Here is an 18,534-nt window from a genome sequence, read left to right on the forward strand (position 1 = left end):
TGCTTCTGTGGACTCTTGTCTTCCCAAAGCCACAGTCAGCTCACCAAGATGTCTTTTACTCTTAGGTAGAATAAGCAGCACTGTATTTCATGCAGGAATCTTTGTTTCAATAAACTATCTTAGGAACATAAACCCAAGGAGAGGTACAGTATATGAATTTACTCATGTGCCTTTCTGCCCAGCCAACACCAGCCCTTTATCCAGGCAGAAAAGACCCTGGTGAGGGTAATAGGCCCCACTCTTCAGCGATGCCCCGCTATTGCAGGGATCAGCTCTTGTACCTAAGAGACTCAGAGCCAGCCACGGATGGGAGATTGCCACCTGGGGGGGAAGGAGATCAGACATAAATGGTGACATAGTGCCTTTCTAGTGGTGGTCACTGAGAGTGACAGAAGGGCAGAGCAGATGACTAAAGACTGAGAAGGATGGATATACTTCACCCTCCAGGGTCAGGGTCCACAGAAAAACCAATGGCTCCTTCCTGCTCATGCAACAGCCCCCTCTGAAAAATTGTAGCCACTGGGCAGGGCTCTGTGTGTATGAGTACACAGATGTACACGCTTGTCAAGCAGCTATGGGGGCACCCTCCAGACCCAGGCCCTCCTGGCCAATCTTCTTATCTGTCCTCAAGTACTCCTCAGAGCATGGTCAGGCAGGGCAGGGGACTTGGGTCTATGGCCTAGCCTGGGGAGAGCAGGTGGCCTGAGCCTCTGCCACAGGGAGAGACTAAAATGTTCTGACCAGGGAAAAGTTGGCATTCTCTGGAGAGACTGAGTAAAGCTGAAAAAGATAATTTAGTTTGAGAAGACATTTGCAGGCTGAGAAATGAAGGTAAAATTGTGAGGGAGGCTTTGAAACCAGGAGAGGAATTGCCTGCTAGCCAGAGATTTGCGCTGTGTTCCTCCACAGACTGCTGAGGAAGCTCTAGAGAAACAACTTAATGTATGGTTGGTGTGTTGAGAGTAAGGGGAGGAATGGGAGAGCAAAGCCCTGAGGTCAGAACATCCTCTCAGGACTGAGTCCAAGGGATTGAGCAAGCCTATTACAAATGTTCAACTCTCTCCCACAGGAGGCAGGGAGGCTCCCAGAGCTGGTCATACACTTAACCATTTGCTTCCCACTGCAGAACCACTGCTACCTTGGAAAATTCTCACCCATGGGAGAGTCCTGGACCTGCATGATCCCTCTGCCGCGTGTGCCCTCTCTTCAGCCTTCGTGGTCTTTCTTCTCACCCACCAGAGCTCTCTTCTTATTGCACAATCTTGTCTCTGCCCTCGGCGCCCATTGGGAGACACACTGCCCACCACAAACCATGACTCCAGAAGGCTTTCTGTAATGCAGCTGTATTACCTACACCCTCACCCTAGGACCCCAGCAGACTTGATCCTGACCTCATGGCTGAAGCATCACCTTCGTCTTGTCCGCTGAGGGCATCTGTCCACTGCGAGTGTCCTCAGAGAAAGAAATCTTTTAACGGCTGAGGAACCTGGGCAGAGGAGCGTCCGGCAAGTTGAGGGGGATGGACATTGGTGTGTTGCTCTTATTCCTCAGTTAATCCTCCTGAGCCCCCGGGTACCCAGCCCCGTGTCCAGATATACTGGGATGGATACAGGGAACAAGGGATGGGGGCTGTGTCCTCGGGAAGCAGTCTGCTCCAGGAGGCAGGAGTTACACATGGAAACGAGGAGTAATCCTTATGGGTTGGTGGCAGAGAATGTGGCACAAACTGTCTCTGAAGATGAATATGCCTGCTATGGGTTGGGATGAGGAGATCAAGGAAGGCTTATTGGATGAGGAAGAGGAGGAGAAAAATAATTGGGGCAACTTACATCCTTCTGGATGAGCTCTGCATACACCAAGCAGGCAGCAGAGATCACCTCATCAGCATCAAGGTCGATCAGGTTGTTGCAGGCCTGTGTAGGGAGAAGACAGAGGAAGCCGGTCTCCCCAGACACAGGCTGAGGGAACAAAGCTACTGCTCATGGCAGTTGCTGGGGCCACTTAGTTTTCCCCCAACCAGCCTAGCACAGTACCCCAAATTTTACCCCTGGAATTTCACATTCTGGGGAGATGGCAAATGTTGGTTTCATACTGAGATCTGCAGAGTCCTGGGTTTCCATCGCAGGTCTCGGGAGCTTCTAAGGAGGACTTGTTTTACAACCGGGGTGCCACCTGAGATTCTTTTTTGAACAAGGACTTTGGCTGCTTTATAGAAATGTTAGAAAACTCTAGGTCTTTTGCCATAGAAGGCCCTTAGGACAGAAGGGTGAAGTGTGAGGCAGTCAAGCCTAGCAGTTAAGAACCATTCAAGGCCTCGGTTTCCTCATATGCTGAATAAGGGTGAGGATGGTGATGGTGATTGCCCCTCTGAGACAGGCTTGTTGTGAAGCTTGAACGAGCAAGTCTATACAGCGCGCGGGGCAGTGCTCAGGACATATCAGATACCATGACGAGTCCTGCCCAGGGGCAAAGGGGGCACCAAAGCCCAGCACCCCACAAGCCTGGGGCCTTCAGCTGGGGTAGCATGGGGTGCTGGGGCCCTCAGGAGCTGTGGAGCTGGGCTTGGCTGGAGGGTGCTCTTACCAGGAGGATGTCATTGCCGACCATACTCTCCTTCAGGACCTGTTCACGCACCATCTGCAGCAGGCTGTAGGCCACCAGCACCTGGAAGTTTCTGCAGGGCTTCCCTGTCAGCAGAACCTGCAGGGGCAGGCAAGTCTCAGCCCGTGTCCTGTGGCCTGAGACTGCACACGCCCATAGGACGACGAGGTACCCACCAACCACATGCCTGGGTTCAGCCGTTCCTGGGCTTCACTGCTAACTTGCTCATTTATTCATTCACTTACTTATTCATTCACTCAGGCTACCTCTGGCACTTTAGGCATTGGGCTGGCTACAGGGGAATCGGAGTAAAAGCCTACAGGGAATTCCTTAGACAGAGGGAGGGAGGAGGAAGCGAGAGTGGGGAGAGGGAGGAGAGGAAAGAGAGAAAACAGAGGGAAGAAGGGGAAGGGCGAGAGAACAATTGGGTAACTATCTGTAACATCTGAGTGGAGCTTTGGCAAAGCGATGGTTGATGGGAAGTCAACAATCCAGTGGTGTCGCCAAAGGACTGGAAGTGGTCATGGACTGGGGCATGGAGAGCAGCAGGCGAGGAAGAAGGGGCGAGGCAGGTGAGAGTCGACTTGTAGGGACCTAAATGCTGACTGAATGTTGGGCTCGGTCCTGCTGGCAGTGGAAACCGCTAGACAGGGCAGTGACGGGTGGTGGGTGCATTTTGGGGAGGTTCATCTTCTGATGGCTCTGGGGACTGGGATCAAAGGACTGCAGGTACCACCTATCCTTGGGGGCCTCACCTTCTCCAGGAGTGAGAGCTCAGCAGGGAGCCAGCACCCAGGTAGTGGGGAAGGCCAAGGAAGGGGAAGCTAAGAAAAAAGGAGCAGAGTGAAGCTGCTTGGGCAAGAGGCAGGAAAGTTGAACTGCTGGCCAGGCGTCCATAGCAAAGGCCACAAGGCCCCTTCCTCTGCCTTAAATGCCCTGAGAAAGTACAGCTAGTGGGACTGCATGGACGGATGACCTGGTGCTCTAGCCTCCACCAGCAAGGCGGGAGCAGGGTCGTTGGCCCAATAAACCCCAAACTGCTGGATTCCATCGAAAGCCAGCAATAAAGGGGAAGCCAGCAAAAATCTCTTGTGCTGACTGCATGAAGGGTGGGGCTTATCCTGTCTGTCCCCAGCAGAGCACTGTACTACCTCCCAGAGCCGCCAGACGTCCTCGAATGACTTGAAGGCACGCTGGAAGCAGAAGCAGAACCAGGGAAAGAGGGACTGCACAGTCCCCGCACCCTTTCCTCCTGTGAGGAGAAAAACAGAACGCCAGCCCAGAGGCCATGGTCAGAGAAAACAGGGCATGACATAGAGAACAGAGCAAAAACAGACAGACCAAACAGCAGAGCACACACACACATTTGGGAAATACAAAACACCTGGCTGTCACTTTTCCAACTGTCCTTGGGGACTGGGGTGGAATTTCAATGTCCAGACTCCAACCCCATCGAGTTGAACCCTCTTCCTTGGGCCTGGAGAGAAGATCAAATGATCCTCTTCTCTCCCCCATGATTGGGCACCACTGCCTTGTGGGGCTGGGTCCTGGCCCCCATCGATGCTGCCCTTGAGGGCAGTATACAGTGGCAGGAGAGGGCCCACTCACTTAGGTGCTCAGCAAACACAGGGTCCATGAAGTTAATCAGGTCATTAAGCATGTTGAGGTTCTTGCTCACTCCAATGTTGATGACACAGCTGTGCTCCTGTGGAAGATGAGGAGAAGGGAAACTGAGTCCTCTGGACTTGAGGGCACCAGAAAAACCCGGCCCTACTTCACCAACTCCCCAACTCTGGAGACCCTGGCTCCAAGCCAGGACCATGTCTGTATGAGTTTGTATGTGTGTGTGTGCATGTGCACACATGTCTGTGTCTGTGATTAGTGTGTGCAAGTGTGTCCATCTGGATGTGTGTGTGTGTGTGTGAGAGAGAGAGAGATGTTTCAGGTGTGGCTCACAATGCAGTGAGCCCATTTATTCCTCTATACACACATTGTGGGTCAGAATCAATCAGGACAAGGAAAGAGCAGTGAGCACATTGTTACAGGGATGGAGAAAGGGTTGAGGATGGGTTCTAGGTAGCCTCTCACAGGTCATAAGGAAAGACTTTTCAGGGAGGGCGTTCCATGGAGCAGCAACTTCAAAAGCTCTCAACCTGAACAGTGCAGTGTGCATCTGGGAACACTGTGTCCCCTGGTATTCTAGAGTGGAGGTCATGTGACGGAAGCACTGAGACAGTAGACCGACAGTGGAGGGCTTGAATGCCTGGCTGAGGTTATTGAATTTTATTCTGAAGGCTGTGGGGAGCCATGAAGGATTTGTGGGAGCAGAGCGTGTTTTGAGAAAAGAATGCCAGAAGAGGGTGTCATCACTGAGCCTGGTCAACTATACTCTTTAAAGGTTTGGTGAGAGCTGGACCAAGAACATCGCTCCAGCGTCCTCCTCAACTCCAATGCTTGCTACCCCCACCCTAGAACACACCCCACTGGGGTTGACGTTGCCCTCCCAGGCTTCTCTGGGACCCAAAGTGCTGTTTTAGAGCTAGAGGAAGCGGCTGGGGCTGCCAATCCCTGCCCAACCTCAACGGGTTGTTTGGAGAATTGGCGGAATGGTGCGGGGAGTGTGGTCCCTGAGCTCAGGCCCAGTCCTCACCGTTTTCTGCAGGAAGAAGTGGAAAAACCAGAAGGTCTCATGGTCGTGTTCCACCATCAATTGGAAAAGCATCACCATATGGTGGAAGCCCCGTTGGTACTCTATGGTAGAGGGGGCCAGTGAGGAGGGCCTGGGTGGGAGGAGCAGAGCCTGGGCTTGGGCAGAGAAGGAATTCCAGGAAGGAATTGAGGAGAAGGGGCTGAGAGGAAGCTCAGCACCATAGCACACCTGCCTGGCTGTTGCACACGTAACTCAGGAGCAGGATCTTTTCCAACTTCTTCTTGTCGATAAGGACATTGCCTAGGGGATCTTTATCATAGAGTTTCTGGATGTCGCATGCTAGATTGGGAGCAAAAGACAGGTGAGTGGACCCTCCAGCACCCAGGGTCCATGGGTAAGTTTATTCCCCTCAACAAACCCAGGACATTCAAGGGAGGAGGCTGTGAAAAGAACATCAGCTGACCAGGCTCTAGCCCTCACCACATCCTGAGCTGCCTGGGTTTTTTTCCAGTGTCAAATCTTTGACTAAGCTGTACCCTCTGCCAGGAATGAATCCCCCTCCATCCAATTCAAATCCAGCTGGGAGGAAAGAGAGGAAGATAAACCTGAAGGAACGGCATGTACCCATGGAAACATAGTGCTAGGAACCTGGGGTCACCAAGCAGTAATGGACGGATGGATTAATCAAGGTTTAGCTGGCAAAATTCCAGTCACAGGTCAAGGCAGCTCTCAGGAACCAGGAAACCACCCAACCTGGTCAGGACTGAGGAGGGGGCAGGGATGGCTTCCAGGATTTGCCTCTGAGCAGCCCTGCCCACCCTACTGATGTTCTCACTGATGTTATTCCGAGTCTCGAGGAAGTTCCGGTGCAGGTTTTCCAGAAGCGGCTGAATCTTTTCATACATCTGGCATAAGGACTCATAGTTCTTCCTGTGAGAACAGGATTGAGGCTGAATGAGGCAGCCTTCCCTCCTGGCAAGTTGGTAGATCCTAGACAGTGCCTGCTGCCTGGGACAGTCCCCTCCCCTCTACCTGCACCAGCCTTAACCATCTTCTACTGTGTCCCCGGAATGCAGATGGAGGCAGGTTTAACCTCATGGTTCTGCAGTGCGACCTGAATCCTGGCTCCACAACTTGATAATTGGGTGCCTGCAAATAGGCTCAAGCCTTGGCAACCTCACTTTCCCTCTCTAAGCCTCAGTTTCCTCATCTGTAGAGTGGGATAATAATACTAGCACGTATGCTTCAGAATTAGAAGGATGGGATGAGGTGGTGTTCTGTACGCATCATTAGAAAGAACTTAGGTGGTATAGTAGGCCAAATGATGACCCCAGAAAGATATGTGCATGCCCTAAGTCCTGGAGTCCAAGACCATTACTTTATTTGGAAAAAGAATCAACAGATGTAATTAAGCTATGGGTCTCAAGATGAGATCATTCTGGATTATTCAGGTGGGCCCTAAATCCTTATAAGAGTCATAAAGAGAAGAGATACAGGGAGAAGAGAAGGCCATGTGACCATGGAGGCAGAGCTTGCAGTGATGCAGCCTTGAGCTAAGGAACTCCTGGAGCCACCAGAACCTCTAAGAGGCAAAGAAGTTTTCTCCTATAGGGCTTTTGGCAGAAGAGCGGCCCTGCCAGCACTTTGTTCTGGGCTTCTGACCTCCAGAACTGAGAGAATGCATTTCTGCTGTGGTACTTTGTTGTGGTGCTTTGTGGCAGCAGCCTCAGGAAACTAACATAGGTGGGCTCTTGTCCAACTCTCAGGAATCCCCAGCTGGCCCTCAGATCTCCTACTGCCCTTGATTATTCTCTGGCTGGCCCTTGTGTGTCAATCTTCCCCACCTCAAGTAGGCTGCCCAGGCCCTAGGAAAAGAGGGGATGGAACTGGGAGCTAAGAGCAGTTGCTGGTGCCAAGCACATGATGGCAGACTGTGGGCTGGTAAACAGAAGTGGGCGGGGGGCAGTCAGGGACCCTCCTGTGTGTGGGGCCTGGATCAGGAGCGCCATAGGGATTTTGTCACTCAGAATGAAAAGTCTGTTTGAAAGAAGACTGAAACTGCCAGGCTGGGGTGAGCACTCCTTTCCTCCTGCACAACCACCCACCCTTTGCTTGATAAGATCTGAAATGATCTACCTCCTTGCGCTGTCCATTGTGAGCCGTTCATCCTGGGAACTTTGCCATGAGTAGTAGCCTGTGAGGAACTTCCAGGCTTCTGTCTTCACAGAGGGGTGCAGACCCTGGGGTATGATGGGATGTGAGGGGTCATGGGCTCTCCAGATGCCTGCCACAAGTGCCCCTCCTAACACCATGTCTGCCCCCTTGCCCACTCATGCCCCCCAGTTCCAGGACAAGGCCAAGGATAGCTTGGGGACCATACCCTTTCCAGAATGTTAACACAAATGAAGTCTCGTGACTTGGCCAACTGACCGTTCTCGTCAAAGAAGCCATCCCATTCTGTCTTGTCAATGGATGGCTTTCTCTTTTCCTGCCAAGGACAATCACTTAAGCCCTCTGTTAGGGGGCTTTGGGCTTTCTTTTAAATGTGATTTTTAAATAAAGTGCTCTGGATCTTGCAATGTGAATCTAAGTTTACAGTCTCTGACTTACATCTTGAAGTTTATCCTGAGGAAATTATTGAAAATATATAGAAAAATGTTGTACATGCAATAATTTTCATTGCACACTACTTACCAAAATAAAAAGTGCAAGCGCTCTAAATGTTAACAGAAAAAAAGCAGAATACAAAATTATACATTCAGTATCCATACTCCATATATGTGTTATATATTATAAAAACTATACCTTATATACGCTAAAACATAGTGAGTTAACCACTATAAAAATTCTGTAAGAAAGAACATTAAAAAAATACCCAAAAAATCCCCAACTAAAAACAATAGTGATTACTTTGGAATGATAGGATTATAAGTAAGTCTTCCCTTTTTCTTATAGTTTTAAACTTCTCTGTAATGATGTAGATACTACTTTGATAATAAAAAAATACAAAATAAACACTAATTAAACATTTTCATGAGCTCCATTTTACCTTTCCTGGAAGAGTAAAACAGTTTATCAAAAGGAATGGTTTCTGGGTTACATAAGGTGTGAGTGTGTGTGAGTGTGTGTGTGTGTGTGTGTGAGTGTGTGTGTGTGTGAGAGAGTGTGTGTGTGTGTATCTGGGGAGAGGTGAGAACACTGCATGCAAAGTAATTAAAAATGCTCATAAAACAATAACTAGGAGTTAGAGTTCTTATCGAATGACATGCCATTAATATACACCTGCATGTGCACATGTGTGACTCAAATTTAAATCTGCATACGCATCACCTGAGAATCTTAAAATGCAGATTATGACTCAGAAGGTCTGAGGCGGGGCCTAAAATGATGAATTTCTAACAAGCTCTCAGGAGATTGGTGACTACTGCTTCATTGGCCATGTGAGCAGCAAGGTATTAGATGGAAAAATAGTACTGGAAATTAAAAATAAGAGCCCACAGGCCCAAATCTGGGATAATTTCCACTAAGTCTATGTTTGATAGGGATGGATTGAGCGGTATACTTTAATAACTCATATATTCTCGTCTGAACCAAAATAGGGCATATGGACCCAAGAAGGTACAAAAAATCTCAGTGTTGGCTTAACCTTGGGAAGCAAGATCTGCCCTGATCCCATGGTCCAACTGCACAGACACTGTCATCTGAGTCAGTCAGAGCCAGGCTTCTGCCCTTCTGACAGCTGTCATGTTCTCATATCCTACACTCAGTCAGAGACTGCAACTCAGCAGGCGCTGTGGCAGGACTGGACAGAGAAGGCAATAGACAAAGCTGGGCTGTGTCCCTGGATCCCTAATTATAAAAGAAAATGCATGAAATTTAGGAATGCATATCTATATAGTCAGTTGGTAAATTTCTGTAATAAATACAACTGATTTCGACGGGAATTTTATTGAATCCTTAGATCAATTTGGGAGCACTGATTACACTATTGAGTCTTCTGACCCACGAACATGGTGTATTTCTCCATTTATTTAGGTCTTCTTTAACTTTTTCTCTCAGTAATGTTCTGTAGTTTTCAGTGTATAGGTTATTCATATATTTTGTTAGATTTATCCTTAAATATTTCTCTTTTTTGCATGCTATTGTGAAATGTGTTATTTTTCAACTTCCATTTGTTCATTGTTAGTATATAGAAATACGACGATATTTATATATTGATCTTGTATCCTGAAACCTTGCTAATCTCACTTATTGATTCTAGTAGCTTTTAGGGTGGATCCCTAGGATTTATTATACAGACCAAGGATCAGAAACTATCACCAATGAGCCAAATCTGCCTTCAACCTGTTTTTTAGATAAAGTTTTATCGGTACACAGCCATGCCCATTCATTCAGGTATTGTCTATGACTGCTTTCATGCTACAATGGCAGAGTTAAGTAGTTGCAACACACAAAGACTAAAATGCTATCTTGACCTTAACAGACAAAGTTTGCTGACCCCGACATAGATATCATGTTGTCTGTGAATAAAGGCTGTTTAACTTCTTCATTTCCAGGTTAGATGACTTTTATTTCCTTTTCTTGTTTTCTTCATTGGCTAGAATCTCAAATGCAATGTTGAATAAAAGTTGTGACAGCAGACATTTTTGTTTTATTTCCAATCTTAGAGGAAAAGCATTTAGGCTTTCATGATTAGATATGATGTTAATTGTAGGCTTTTTGTAGCTGCCTTTTATCAGCTAGAGGAAGTTCCCTTCTATTCCTAGTTTGCTGAGATTTTACCAGGAATAAATATTTAATTTTTCTTTTTCTTTTTTTTTAAATTATATTTTTAATTGAATAAATATTTAATCTTTTTTCTCCCATCTACCTTCCCCCTTCCCCATCCCCCCTTTCCTCAGGTTTATTGTCCATGTCCATGAGTCTCTGTTTGTTTGTCCTGCCCATTCGTTGCTTTTAGGTTTATATCCCAAATGTAAGTGATATCGTGATTTTCAATTTTTTCTGTCTGGCTTATTTTGCTTAGCATGATTATAGGTCCATCCATGTTGTAATTTTTCAAATGATGTTCTGCTTCTATGGTTTTTCTTTTTTTTAGTTTGTTAATATGGTAAATTATATTGAATGATTTTGAATGTTATATCAGCTTTGCATTTCTGGGATAAACTCCATTTGGTAATGATATATTATCCTTTTTAGGATACTTTTGTTAAAATTTTATTTAGGATTTTTGCATCCATGTTCATGAGAGATATTGGTCTATAATTTTCTTGTCTTGTAATGTCTTTGATTTTAGTATTAGGGTAATGTTGATCTCAAAAAATGAGTAGAAATGTATTCATTCTTTTCAATTTTTTGAAGAGCTTTTGTAGAATTGCTAATATTTTGTTCTTTAATGTTGGTACAACTCACCAGTGAAGCCATCTAGGCTTGGAGTTTTCTTTGTAGGAAGATGATTTTTAACTGCAAATTTGATTTCTTTATAAGATTTGAGGATAGAGTCAGAGGAAATTGTTTTATTTTTGACTTTAAAAATGAGAGATTTATGGAAACTGGACATTTTCCTTCCAAATCACTTTACAAAATAAAAGTAAATAATACAAAAAATTACAAGGCATTAATAAAAACATAAAGCATAAAAATGATAGCAGCCCAAAGAAATCAATTATGAAAACAAACACATTAAATTCTCTTATTAGTTGTAAACACTTAAAAGCATTGACAATGTACTAGGCACTGTTCTAAACACTATATATATATATATATATATATATATATATATATAAACTCCTTTAATCTTCACAACCATCTATGAGGTAGGTGTAGTTATTACACTGTTTTTGCAGATCAGAGAATGGAGGCTGTAAGAGCATTAATTAGCATATCCAAAGTCACACAGCAAGTATCAGAGCTGAGATGTGAACCCAGACCTGTTTGGTGCAGGAGTCAGGGTGCTGAACCCCAATGCCATGCCACCAGGAAGGGTAAAAGGCAAGGATTTTCAGTTTAAATAAAAATATACATCTACATAGGCTGTTAGCAAAAGGTATACTTTAAAATTAAATGTCATTGAAAGATTAAAAATAAAGATGAACAAATATATGAAAAAAGGGACAAACATAATGAAAGGGTGGCAAAGTAATCAAAGTAATATGCACAACACACCTCAATAAAAGATACAGCATCAACACAATAGAGTGAAATAATTAAAAACATCACAAGAAGTCATATGCTGAGTGTTCCAAGAATTTGCATTACTAAACTTCTACCTGCAAAAAAGGGGCCATCTGCCTACTTCGCCATGCTGAATTTGTTTGCAAAAAGTCACTGGCTTCTCTTTCTATGAAACTCTATTTTTCTATGCCCTCTACTTCCTTACATCTCCCCATACCTAAGCAATCTATAAGCCACCCAACAAGAACATCTAAGAACATTTTGGCTAGCAAGCCAAGAACAAGCACAAGAAGTTTGTTGACATGCAGAGGGCTAAAGGTAAAAATTTCCACATGAAAGCCCCTGCCCTCTCTTCTCCCAGTACATCCACAGTATCTGTCTGGGCCAGAAAACACAGGGCCTGCATCTGGGGTTGTTCAATGTGATGGAGATTGTTGACTCCACAGCCTTTCAAACCCATCCTCATTCTCCCATGTTCGCTCATTCCTTGTTCCACCAACTTATTAACACTCTACGCAACCATCTTGGTACCTAGGGAGGGGGAACTGTGTAGTCTATGAGGTGCTGGATACCCCTTCAGCAGTGTAGTAGCTGCTTTCCTAGTCTCTTGGGAAGAGTATGGCCAGGTAGAACAGTTGTGAAAATCTCCCACCTTCAATGGGTGCCTAAGCAGGTTAAAGCTCTCCACTAGCATAGCGCCGAATAAAGCCTGGAACGGTTCATTGACTCCGCTTAAGATTCTCAACCTGTTTTGCACTCCAGTTCACCCGAGGGAAAAGACATACTCCCAATGGTAATAGTGGCTCACTGTGTCAGTGATTCTCACCCAGGGAAGAGGGGGGAGGCCCAAGGAGAGCAGGCATTTTAAAATTGGGAAGAGGGCCTTAAGTGCACTTGATCATTCCCTGGGTGACTATCAACAACCCCGGTGTGAAAGGTATACTATTGGTATGCTTGGCGATTAAAAGAATGGTTTATAGCAGTGGTTCTCAAAGTCAAGGGCACATCAGAATCACCTAGAGGGTTTGTTAAACACAGATCGCTTCTCCCTACCCCCAGAGGTTCTGGTTGAGAAGATCTGGGGCCAAAGAATCTGCATTTCTTACAAGCTCCCAATTGATACTGATGCCACAGGTTTGGGTGCTACACTTTGAGACTCACTGGTTTAGAAGATGGACTCTGCAGCCCACCTGTCTGGGTCTAAATACTAGTTCTGCCATTTAATAGCTTTGTGACTTAGCCTCTGTGCCTCAACTTTCTCACTTATAAAATGATGACAATAGCATCATCCATCTCACAGGGTTCTCTAAGTTCAGAGACATGAAGGAAGATATAAACTCAAAACAAGGCCTGGTGGTTATCTGCAATAAAGCAATAACATTTCAAATTCAGGGAGAGTTACCCATTTCGGATTTCTGCTTTTTTATGTATCACTCTCTTAATGGCTATAATTAATGAGACCTGAGACTGGTTAAGGTCTTTATAACTAGTTATTATAATTTTGAAAAATATACCATGTGAAAAATTTTTATAACTGAAGCTGACTTCTAATGAAAAAATTTATCTTACTAACTAGGTTTGGAACTATCAACTAACAAAAGCATTACTGCCACCTGGTGGCAGCACACCAAAATTGTTGGCAAAAGCGCTAAGGAAAATGAAAAAGGATCTTTAAGACTGAACTTGCAAACCTAAAAATCATTAGTTATAATGTTGTATGTGGAGGAAAGGCAACATTAGCTTAGAGAGAAGTGAGAAAGCGAACCTATGTTTCTCAGTTCTGTTGTTGGCGCCGATAGTGAAATCACAACATACCTGACTCCCCTCACTAGGCCAGCGGAGGAAAATGGCCTAATACCAATCAGAGGTTGGGGAGGGAGGGACTTGGAGCCGATGACGAATACGCACCAGGATGAAGGAGGCCGACAGCCGGGCAGAGAGGCTGTTTTCGGGAGAGAGGGTGGTCATGGCCCCTGCTGGTTGTCTTCAAAGCAGCCTCCGACCAGAGCTCACTTGAAGCTCTAACTGATGCTTAATTAGCAGGGAAGGTGATCTTCCTTTAGGGAAATGGCCTCTCCTGGCCGAACTGGGCCTCTCCTGACTTCCCACACTTGATCAGAGCCAGCAAACTGTGTCACAAAGTCCTTGGAACCCTCATCACAATGACCTTGGAACATGGGAGTACTCAGCTTTAGAGGTAAGACACGCCCAGGAGCCAAGAAGACTGAACCTACCAGTCACCTAGAAAAACTGTAGTACATATAGGATGTTCAGTAGAGATTGGGATCAGGACATGTAGATCAGTGTGCTGGGCTAGTCAGGGAGGGCTTCCTGGCAGAGATGGGTCAGGAAGCCCTTCTCTCTATCTCTGTCTCTCTCTCCTCTTGGACTCCCTTCACTTGTTACCCGACAAGCCTAGGGCCCAGACCTGGAAAACACCTAGAATTGGAGCTTCGGATTTCTTCAGTGCAACTTCCAGATATTCAGAATGAGTGTGTCCGGGCTGGAGACCTGGGGAACTGTATTTTGAAAAGCTCCCTGGGTGACTCAGATTTAGTATTTGAATGGTAGCTTCAGGAGGTAGAGACCAGTTTCATTTATCTTTATATCCGGAGCACTTAAGAGAGTACCTGAGTGACTGAATAAATGATTTAACTGAATGGAAAATAAATGAAACTCTCTTAGATCTCATCTCACTTTCCTCTCTGCATGTATTACAGAGATTTCTATACCTGCCCCACTTCCTCTCCTACCCCCGAGTTCCTTCAGACCAGGGTCAACATCTGATTCTTTTGTACTCTCCCCTGCCAGTGCCAACCCGCCACCTAGCACTTGGTAGGTGCTCAATATTTGTTGAGTGAACTGGAGGAGTTAGCTCCTCTGGGCTCCAACATCACCAGTTCTCCACCTTAAGCATCACTTGCATTTCTACTAAGATCCCAGTTGTGAAAACCATCATCTAGCTCTAAAGCCTCCTAAGTTGTTAGGAAATGATGGTAATTAGACCATCCAAACTGGGGCCAGGAGCTTGGAGTTGGAATTTGGACTCTGACCTCAAATATGGATGGTCCCCCCTTCTGAGCCATGGGCCCTCTGGCCATGAAATCGGAATATGGTCAACCGCTGGCTTTTACATTCTTATTAATGTAATGAATCAGCGTCCATATGGAACTCTTCAGCGGATACAATTCATTGTCTCATTTACTGTTACCGTCCTGCTAGTTTGTGGCACTGCAGGAGGCCTTTTAAATCAAAACCCCACTGCGTTCTCTGCCTCCCTCCTCTACTCCATCCTAACCCGGGAAAGCATTATAACCTCTTCCCCTTAATCTACCGCCCCTGGGTCTTCACAGAGCAGGAGATGGGCTAGCTTTCAGTAGGGAGGAAGTGAAATAAAGACAGGACCGCCTCCCACACAGGGTGCCTGCATTCTAAGGTCTGCAAGAAGCTTCTAAAGCAAATGTCCAGAGCAGGAGACATGGCGTGGGCATTACTCACCACTTGGGATTATCTATGCCTGTTTTCCTCCCCATCAACGATGTTGACAACTGAGAATTAACTGCAATTTTTTCCCTGAGAAGCTGGGGAGTTGGAAAATCTGAGTGCTAAATCCAATGTGGCTTCTAAAATGAACATGATAGGCACAGATCTTCTACTGAACTTCCTTTCACCTCTGGCTCCTTCCTGCAAATTTTAGATAATAACCGTGCCCCAAGTTAGCTAGTACAGTTTGGTCATATCACAAAAGCCTCATAAGCAACTATGGGGAGGCTTAATATTCAAACAGGATTGCGGACACTGTGCTGAAGCAAGAAGGGTTCCTGATCTCTTTTTCTCCTATTCCTGAGGCTTACAGGGTGTTTACATGCATCAATCTCATTTTCTCTATGGCTGAATGGTCTCTATCATGTCCATTGATTTCCAAAACTGCCCAAATTCTTTAGATTTCCCCTGTATTACTTTTCTTTTATGTTTCCCCCTTCCTGATGGGAGGCCAGTTTTCTGCTTTAAATTTCTGTACATGGGAATTCTTCAGGGTACAGAATCGTAGGTTTAAAAATATTATTCTTGGTATGGAAGTATGGACCAAGGCTGGAGAGATCAAGAATTTGCATGAGAGAAGTCCTGGGACCCAGCAAGCCTCCCAGCTCATCTTTTCTCTGAGGACTTCGGCTGTTCATTGGCTGACTGGGATGGGGTGGTGAGTTGGGAGGACTGGCTTGAAAGGTGCCTGTGGAGACCCTCTCCTCCTCAGAAGTGCAATGTTTATGTAGTGAGAAAGTTCGTAGGCTTCGGTGCCAGAAAAATCCAGGCAAAAATCCCAATCTTGCCACCTGCCAACCATGTAACCTTGGTCTCTGTTGAGAAGAGCCATCTCATGCATGCCGTCTTTCCACCCCTCAGCAGCAGAAGAGCAGGCCTTGGGCCTAGAACACTTTGTTACCCAAGAGATAAGAGCCCTCACAGCCTATGCTGGATTTATTGCCTTGTGTGTGAATGATTTCCCCCTGTTTCAGATTCAATGTGTGCTCCTTTGCTCTGCCTTATTGTTTGTGTCACGTGGTACCTGGCCAATCCCACTGCTCTATCTGCTCCCAGCAGGGAGGGAATGGGGTTTTTCACCTGCAGGATAGTCTGCAGGGGTGTGTGCAGACTATCCCTGTTTCAGCTGCGGGACTAGACCGCTGGCCATGGGGGACTGAGACCCGCTGTTGAAGCTGATTGTGCTCTGTCCTCTATGTGAGTACATTGTTCTCACCAGTGCCTAGGTGATTCATGTCTTTCTTGGCAACTCCAACACCTGAAAACTGTGGAGTGGGTTAGCATTCTAGAATGCTGCTCCTGGGGGCAGGCATTGCTGGGCTATTCGCTCTCTACCATGCAGTGGGGCACCTCCCAAGAGGGGTGGTAACAAGTGTCACTTGCATCTCTTACCTTTTTGAGTCTCAGCATCCTCATATGTGCCCTGGCGGGTGCTGGGGTGGTGATAATGTGTCATGGAACTGAAGACGAGAGAGGTATATGTGTGAAGACCCTGGCAGGGGCCTGGAGGAGATGGGCACCCAATGCATGGGAGTAACTAGTAACCTCAGCCTCACCATCAGAGTTACCAATGCCCAGATGTGTCCATAAAACTCTCTATGAACTAGACTTGAGTTAAGATGCTGCCTGCCTCCATGAGGCTAGTAGTAACATCAGTGCAAAAGTTCAAAGCTCCGTGAGCCCGTCAGCTTCCGCTTCTCTGCATTTCTCCAGGAACGTAGGCCCAGGATCACTGCAAAAGCAGGATGAGGCCGGTGTTAGAAACCAAGTTCACTCCAGTTCTCTTCATGTTGATGCAACATGACACAACTCTGTGAAATGCGATGTGACTGTGTTCCTGTAGCAGTTATCAGGCAGCCCCCTTCAAAGGACACCTACCTGTGACTGGCTAAGTCAGGAGAACTCTAGTTCTTGGTATAAATCCCATGCATTCTGATTTTATTTCATTGCGAGTGCCAACAATCTTTTGTGCTAAAGCTCTACTTTTCTCTTCAGCTTTTGCTGTGGGGAACCGGGATAAGTTTAGATTCACGGAGCATGGTATTTCTGATGATGCTGAAGACAGCTGTGCATCATGTGTCACCAGCATGAGAGAAGGAGAGGCTGGGGGCTGGGGGTGGGAGGTGTGAGGGGAGCAGCTTTTTTTTCTGAGCGTGAGGTAGCTGGAATTCCCCAGAGCAATAGCCAGCAGAGCCACCCTGAAGTCCCCTGAGCTAACTGGATTTTGGACCATTTCATCATTTTGAGGAACCCTTACTTGCTCTACACTTTCCCTCAGTCAGTTGAAGATAACACTTCTGTTGTCTCCCATCTAGCTGTCATGTACGTCAGAAACAACCAGAGGAGCAACTCTGGGCAGAAGACACCCTGGTCAGCAAAAGAGAGGCACTCAGGCCTGGGCAGCTGAAGTTGAGTCCCCTTGAGCTCCCATCGTGGTGCTCCTGCCCCCAGCACCCCAGCCCAGGCTCCTGGAGCAGCACCGAGTGAGCAGCTCTGACTCTCACCAGGCCCAGGCTGCATCTTTCTTGCTGCCATGTCCACTGCTTATTTGACCCCCAGAAATCCCCTCTTGTTCCTGGACATCCCAAGCATAGCTACCTTTCATAGGGCACTTGCTATGTACCTGAGGTGAAGTGCTTTACATATGTCAGTGCTGACCTTGACCACCCTGGGAGGGGGACAGAAGGTCACAGAGGTTACTTGGTTGGGATCATCCAGGCAGGAAGTGGGGATCCAGAAACCTCCTAGCTCTACCAAGCTCTGCCACTAGCCAGGCTGTCTCTGTGTCACATGGAGCTGTCCTGCCCCCTGTGACCCCCGCCCTCATGTCCTCTTGGCAGAAGCAGGCATCTTCAGACCCCTTGCTAGCTCCAGGGACTGTGATCCCACAGCCCAGTAGGGAGGAGGGAGTTTGCTATAACTCTTTCTCCAGATTTTAAAATAGTTATTCCGTCTAAAACCAGAACATGTGGTGATGGTCGGGAGAGGGAGTGGGGATGTGTTACAACCTAGCTTGTAAAGAGGATAAAAAGAGTGAAATGGAGAGGAAAAAGGACAAGAAATTCCAGCAAACTCCAGAGACTGCTAATGGAGAGAAATAATGTGGCTAATTACATCTCTGAAGGCTATCTGTTCCAAAATGAATTTTTAATGAAAAAATAATGCATTTTCCCTGCCGCTTACATCTGGAAAAGAAGGACTGAGCAGAATCTCCCAGGGCAGCAAGAGCAGCTGTGTGTGTCCAGGGCTGCCTCTGACCATGTCACCCGAGTTGCTTCCCAGCGTCTTTGTCCACAGGGCACCCACAAAGCAGGCCTCTCACAGAAGCCACAGAGCAAGCCACGGGACCCTCACACATCCAGGCACCGGCAACGCCCTTGAAGACCAAGGCCTATAAGCCCAAGTCTCCAACCTCATCGAGGCTCCAGAGGCTCCTTTCTAATAGCTCTGGCAGCCAGCCCCTGAGAGTACCCCAAAATTCTCCTGTCCCCAACAGGGAGTCATGGATCTCAAATCCAGAGGTATAAAGCTCCTTTAGTGAAACAGAGCCTTATTTCCAACAAGCC

At 46.6% G+C, this 18,534-nt stretch overlaps 1 protein-coding gene across 2 annotated transcripts; it reads right to left on the reverse strand.

Annotated features, from left to right (window-relative positions):
* Positions 1-1,453: 1,453 nt before the first annotated feature.
* Positions 1,454-13,609, reverse strand: TBC1D21 (TBC1 domain family member 21). Of its 2 annotated transcripts, XM_016124965.2 has the most exons (11): positions 13,334-13,609; positions 7,632-7,739; positions 7,388-7,491; positions 6,087-6,181; positions 5,480-5,590; positions 5,252-5,352; positions 4,210-4,306; positions 3,753-3,853; positions 2,584-2,700; positions 1,830-1,913; positions 1,454-1,486 (listed from the first exon to the last, which is right to left on the reverse strand). In XM_016124965.2, the coding sequence occupies exons 1-11, from the start codon at positions 13,391-13,393 to the stop codon at positions 1,454-1,456; spliced, it is 1,011 nt and encodes a 336-aa protein (XP_015980451.1). In that variant the 5' UTR covers positions 13,394-13,609. The 2 variants fall into 2 exon arrangements, with proteins under 2 accessions (XP_015980451.1, XP_015980452.1); XM_016124966.2 differs by lacking the exon at positions 7,632-7,739.
* Positions 13,610-18,534: the final 4,925 nt, after the last annotated feature.

The sequence above is a fragment of the Rousettus aegyptiacus genome, unplaced genomic scaffold (assembly GCF_014176215.1).
Source record: "Rousettus aegyptiacus isolate mRouAeg1 unplaced genomic scaffold, mRouAeg1.p scaffold_m13_p_3, whole genome shotgun sequence".
NCBI lineage: Eukaryota > Metazoa > Chordata > Mammalia > Chiroptera > Pteropodidae > Rousettus > Rousettus aegyptiacus.

Bases quoted from the DNA above. Each gene is read 5' to 3' on its own strand.
- TBC1D21 (XM_016124965.2), bottom strand. From the start codon at position 13,393: ATGACCACCCTCTCTCCCGAAAACAGCCTCTCTGCCCGGCTGTCGGCC. The intron at 5,353-5,479 runs GTGTGCTATGGT...CCTCTACCATAG, and splicing joins CGTGTGCAACAGCCAGGCAG to AGTACCAACGGGGCTTCCAC. The intron at 1,487-1,829 runs GTAAGTTGCCCC...TCCTCTGCCCAG, and splicing joins CAGAGCTCATCCAGAAGGAT to GTTCCTCAGCCGTTAAAAGA.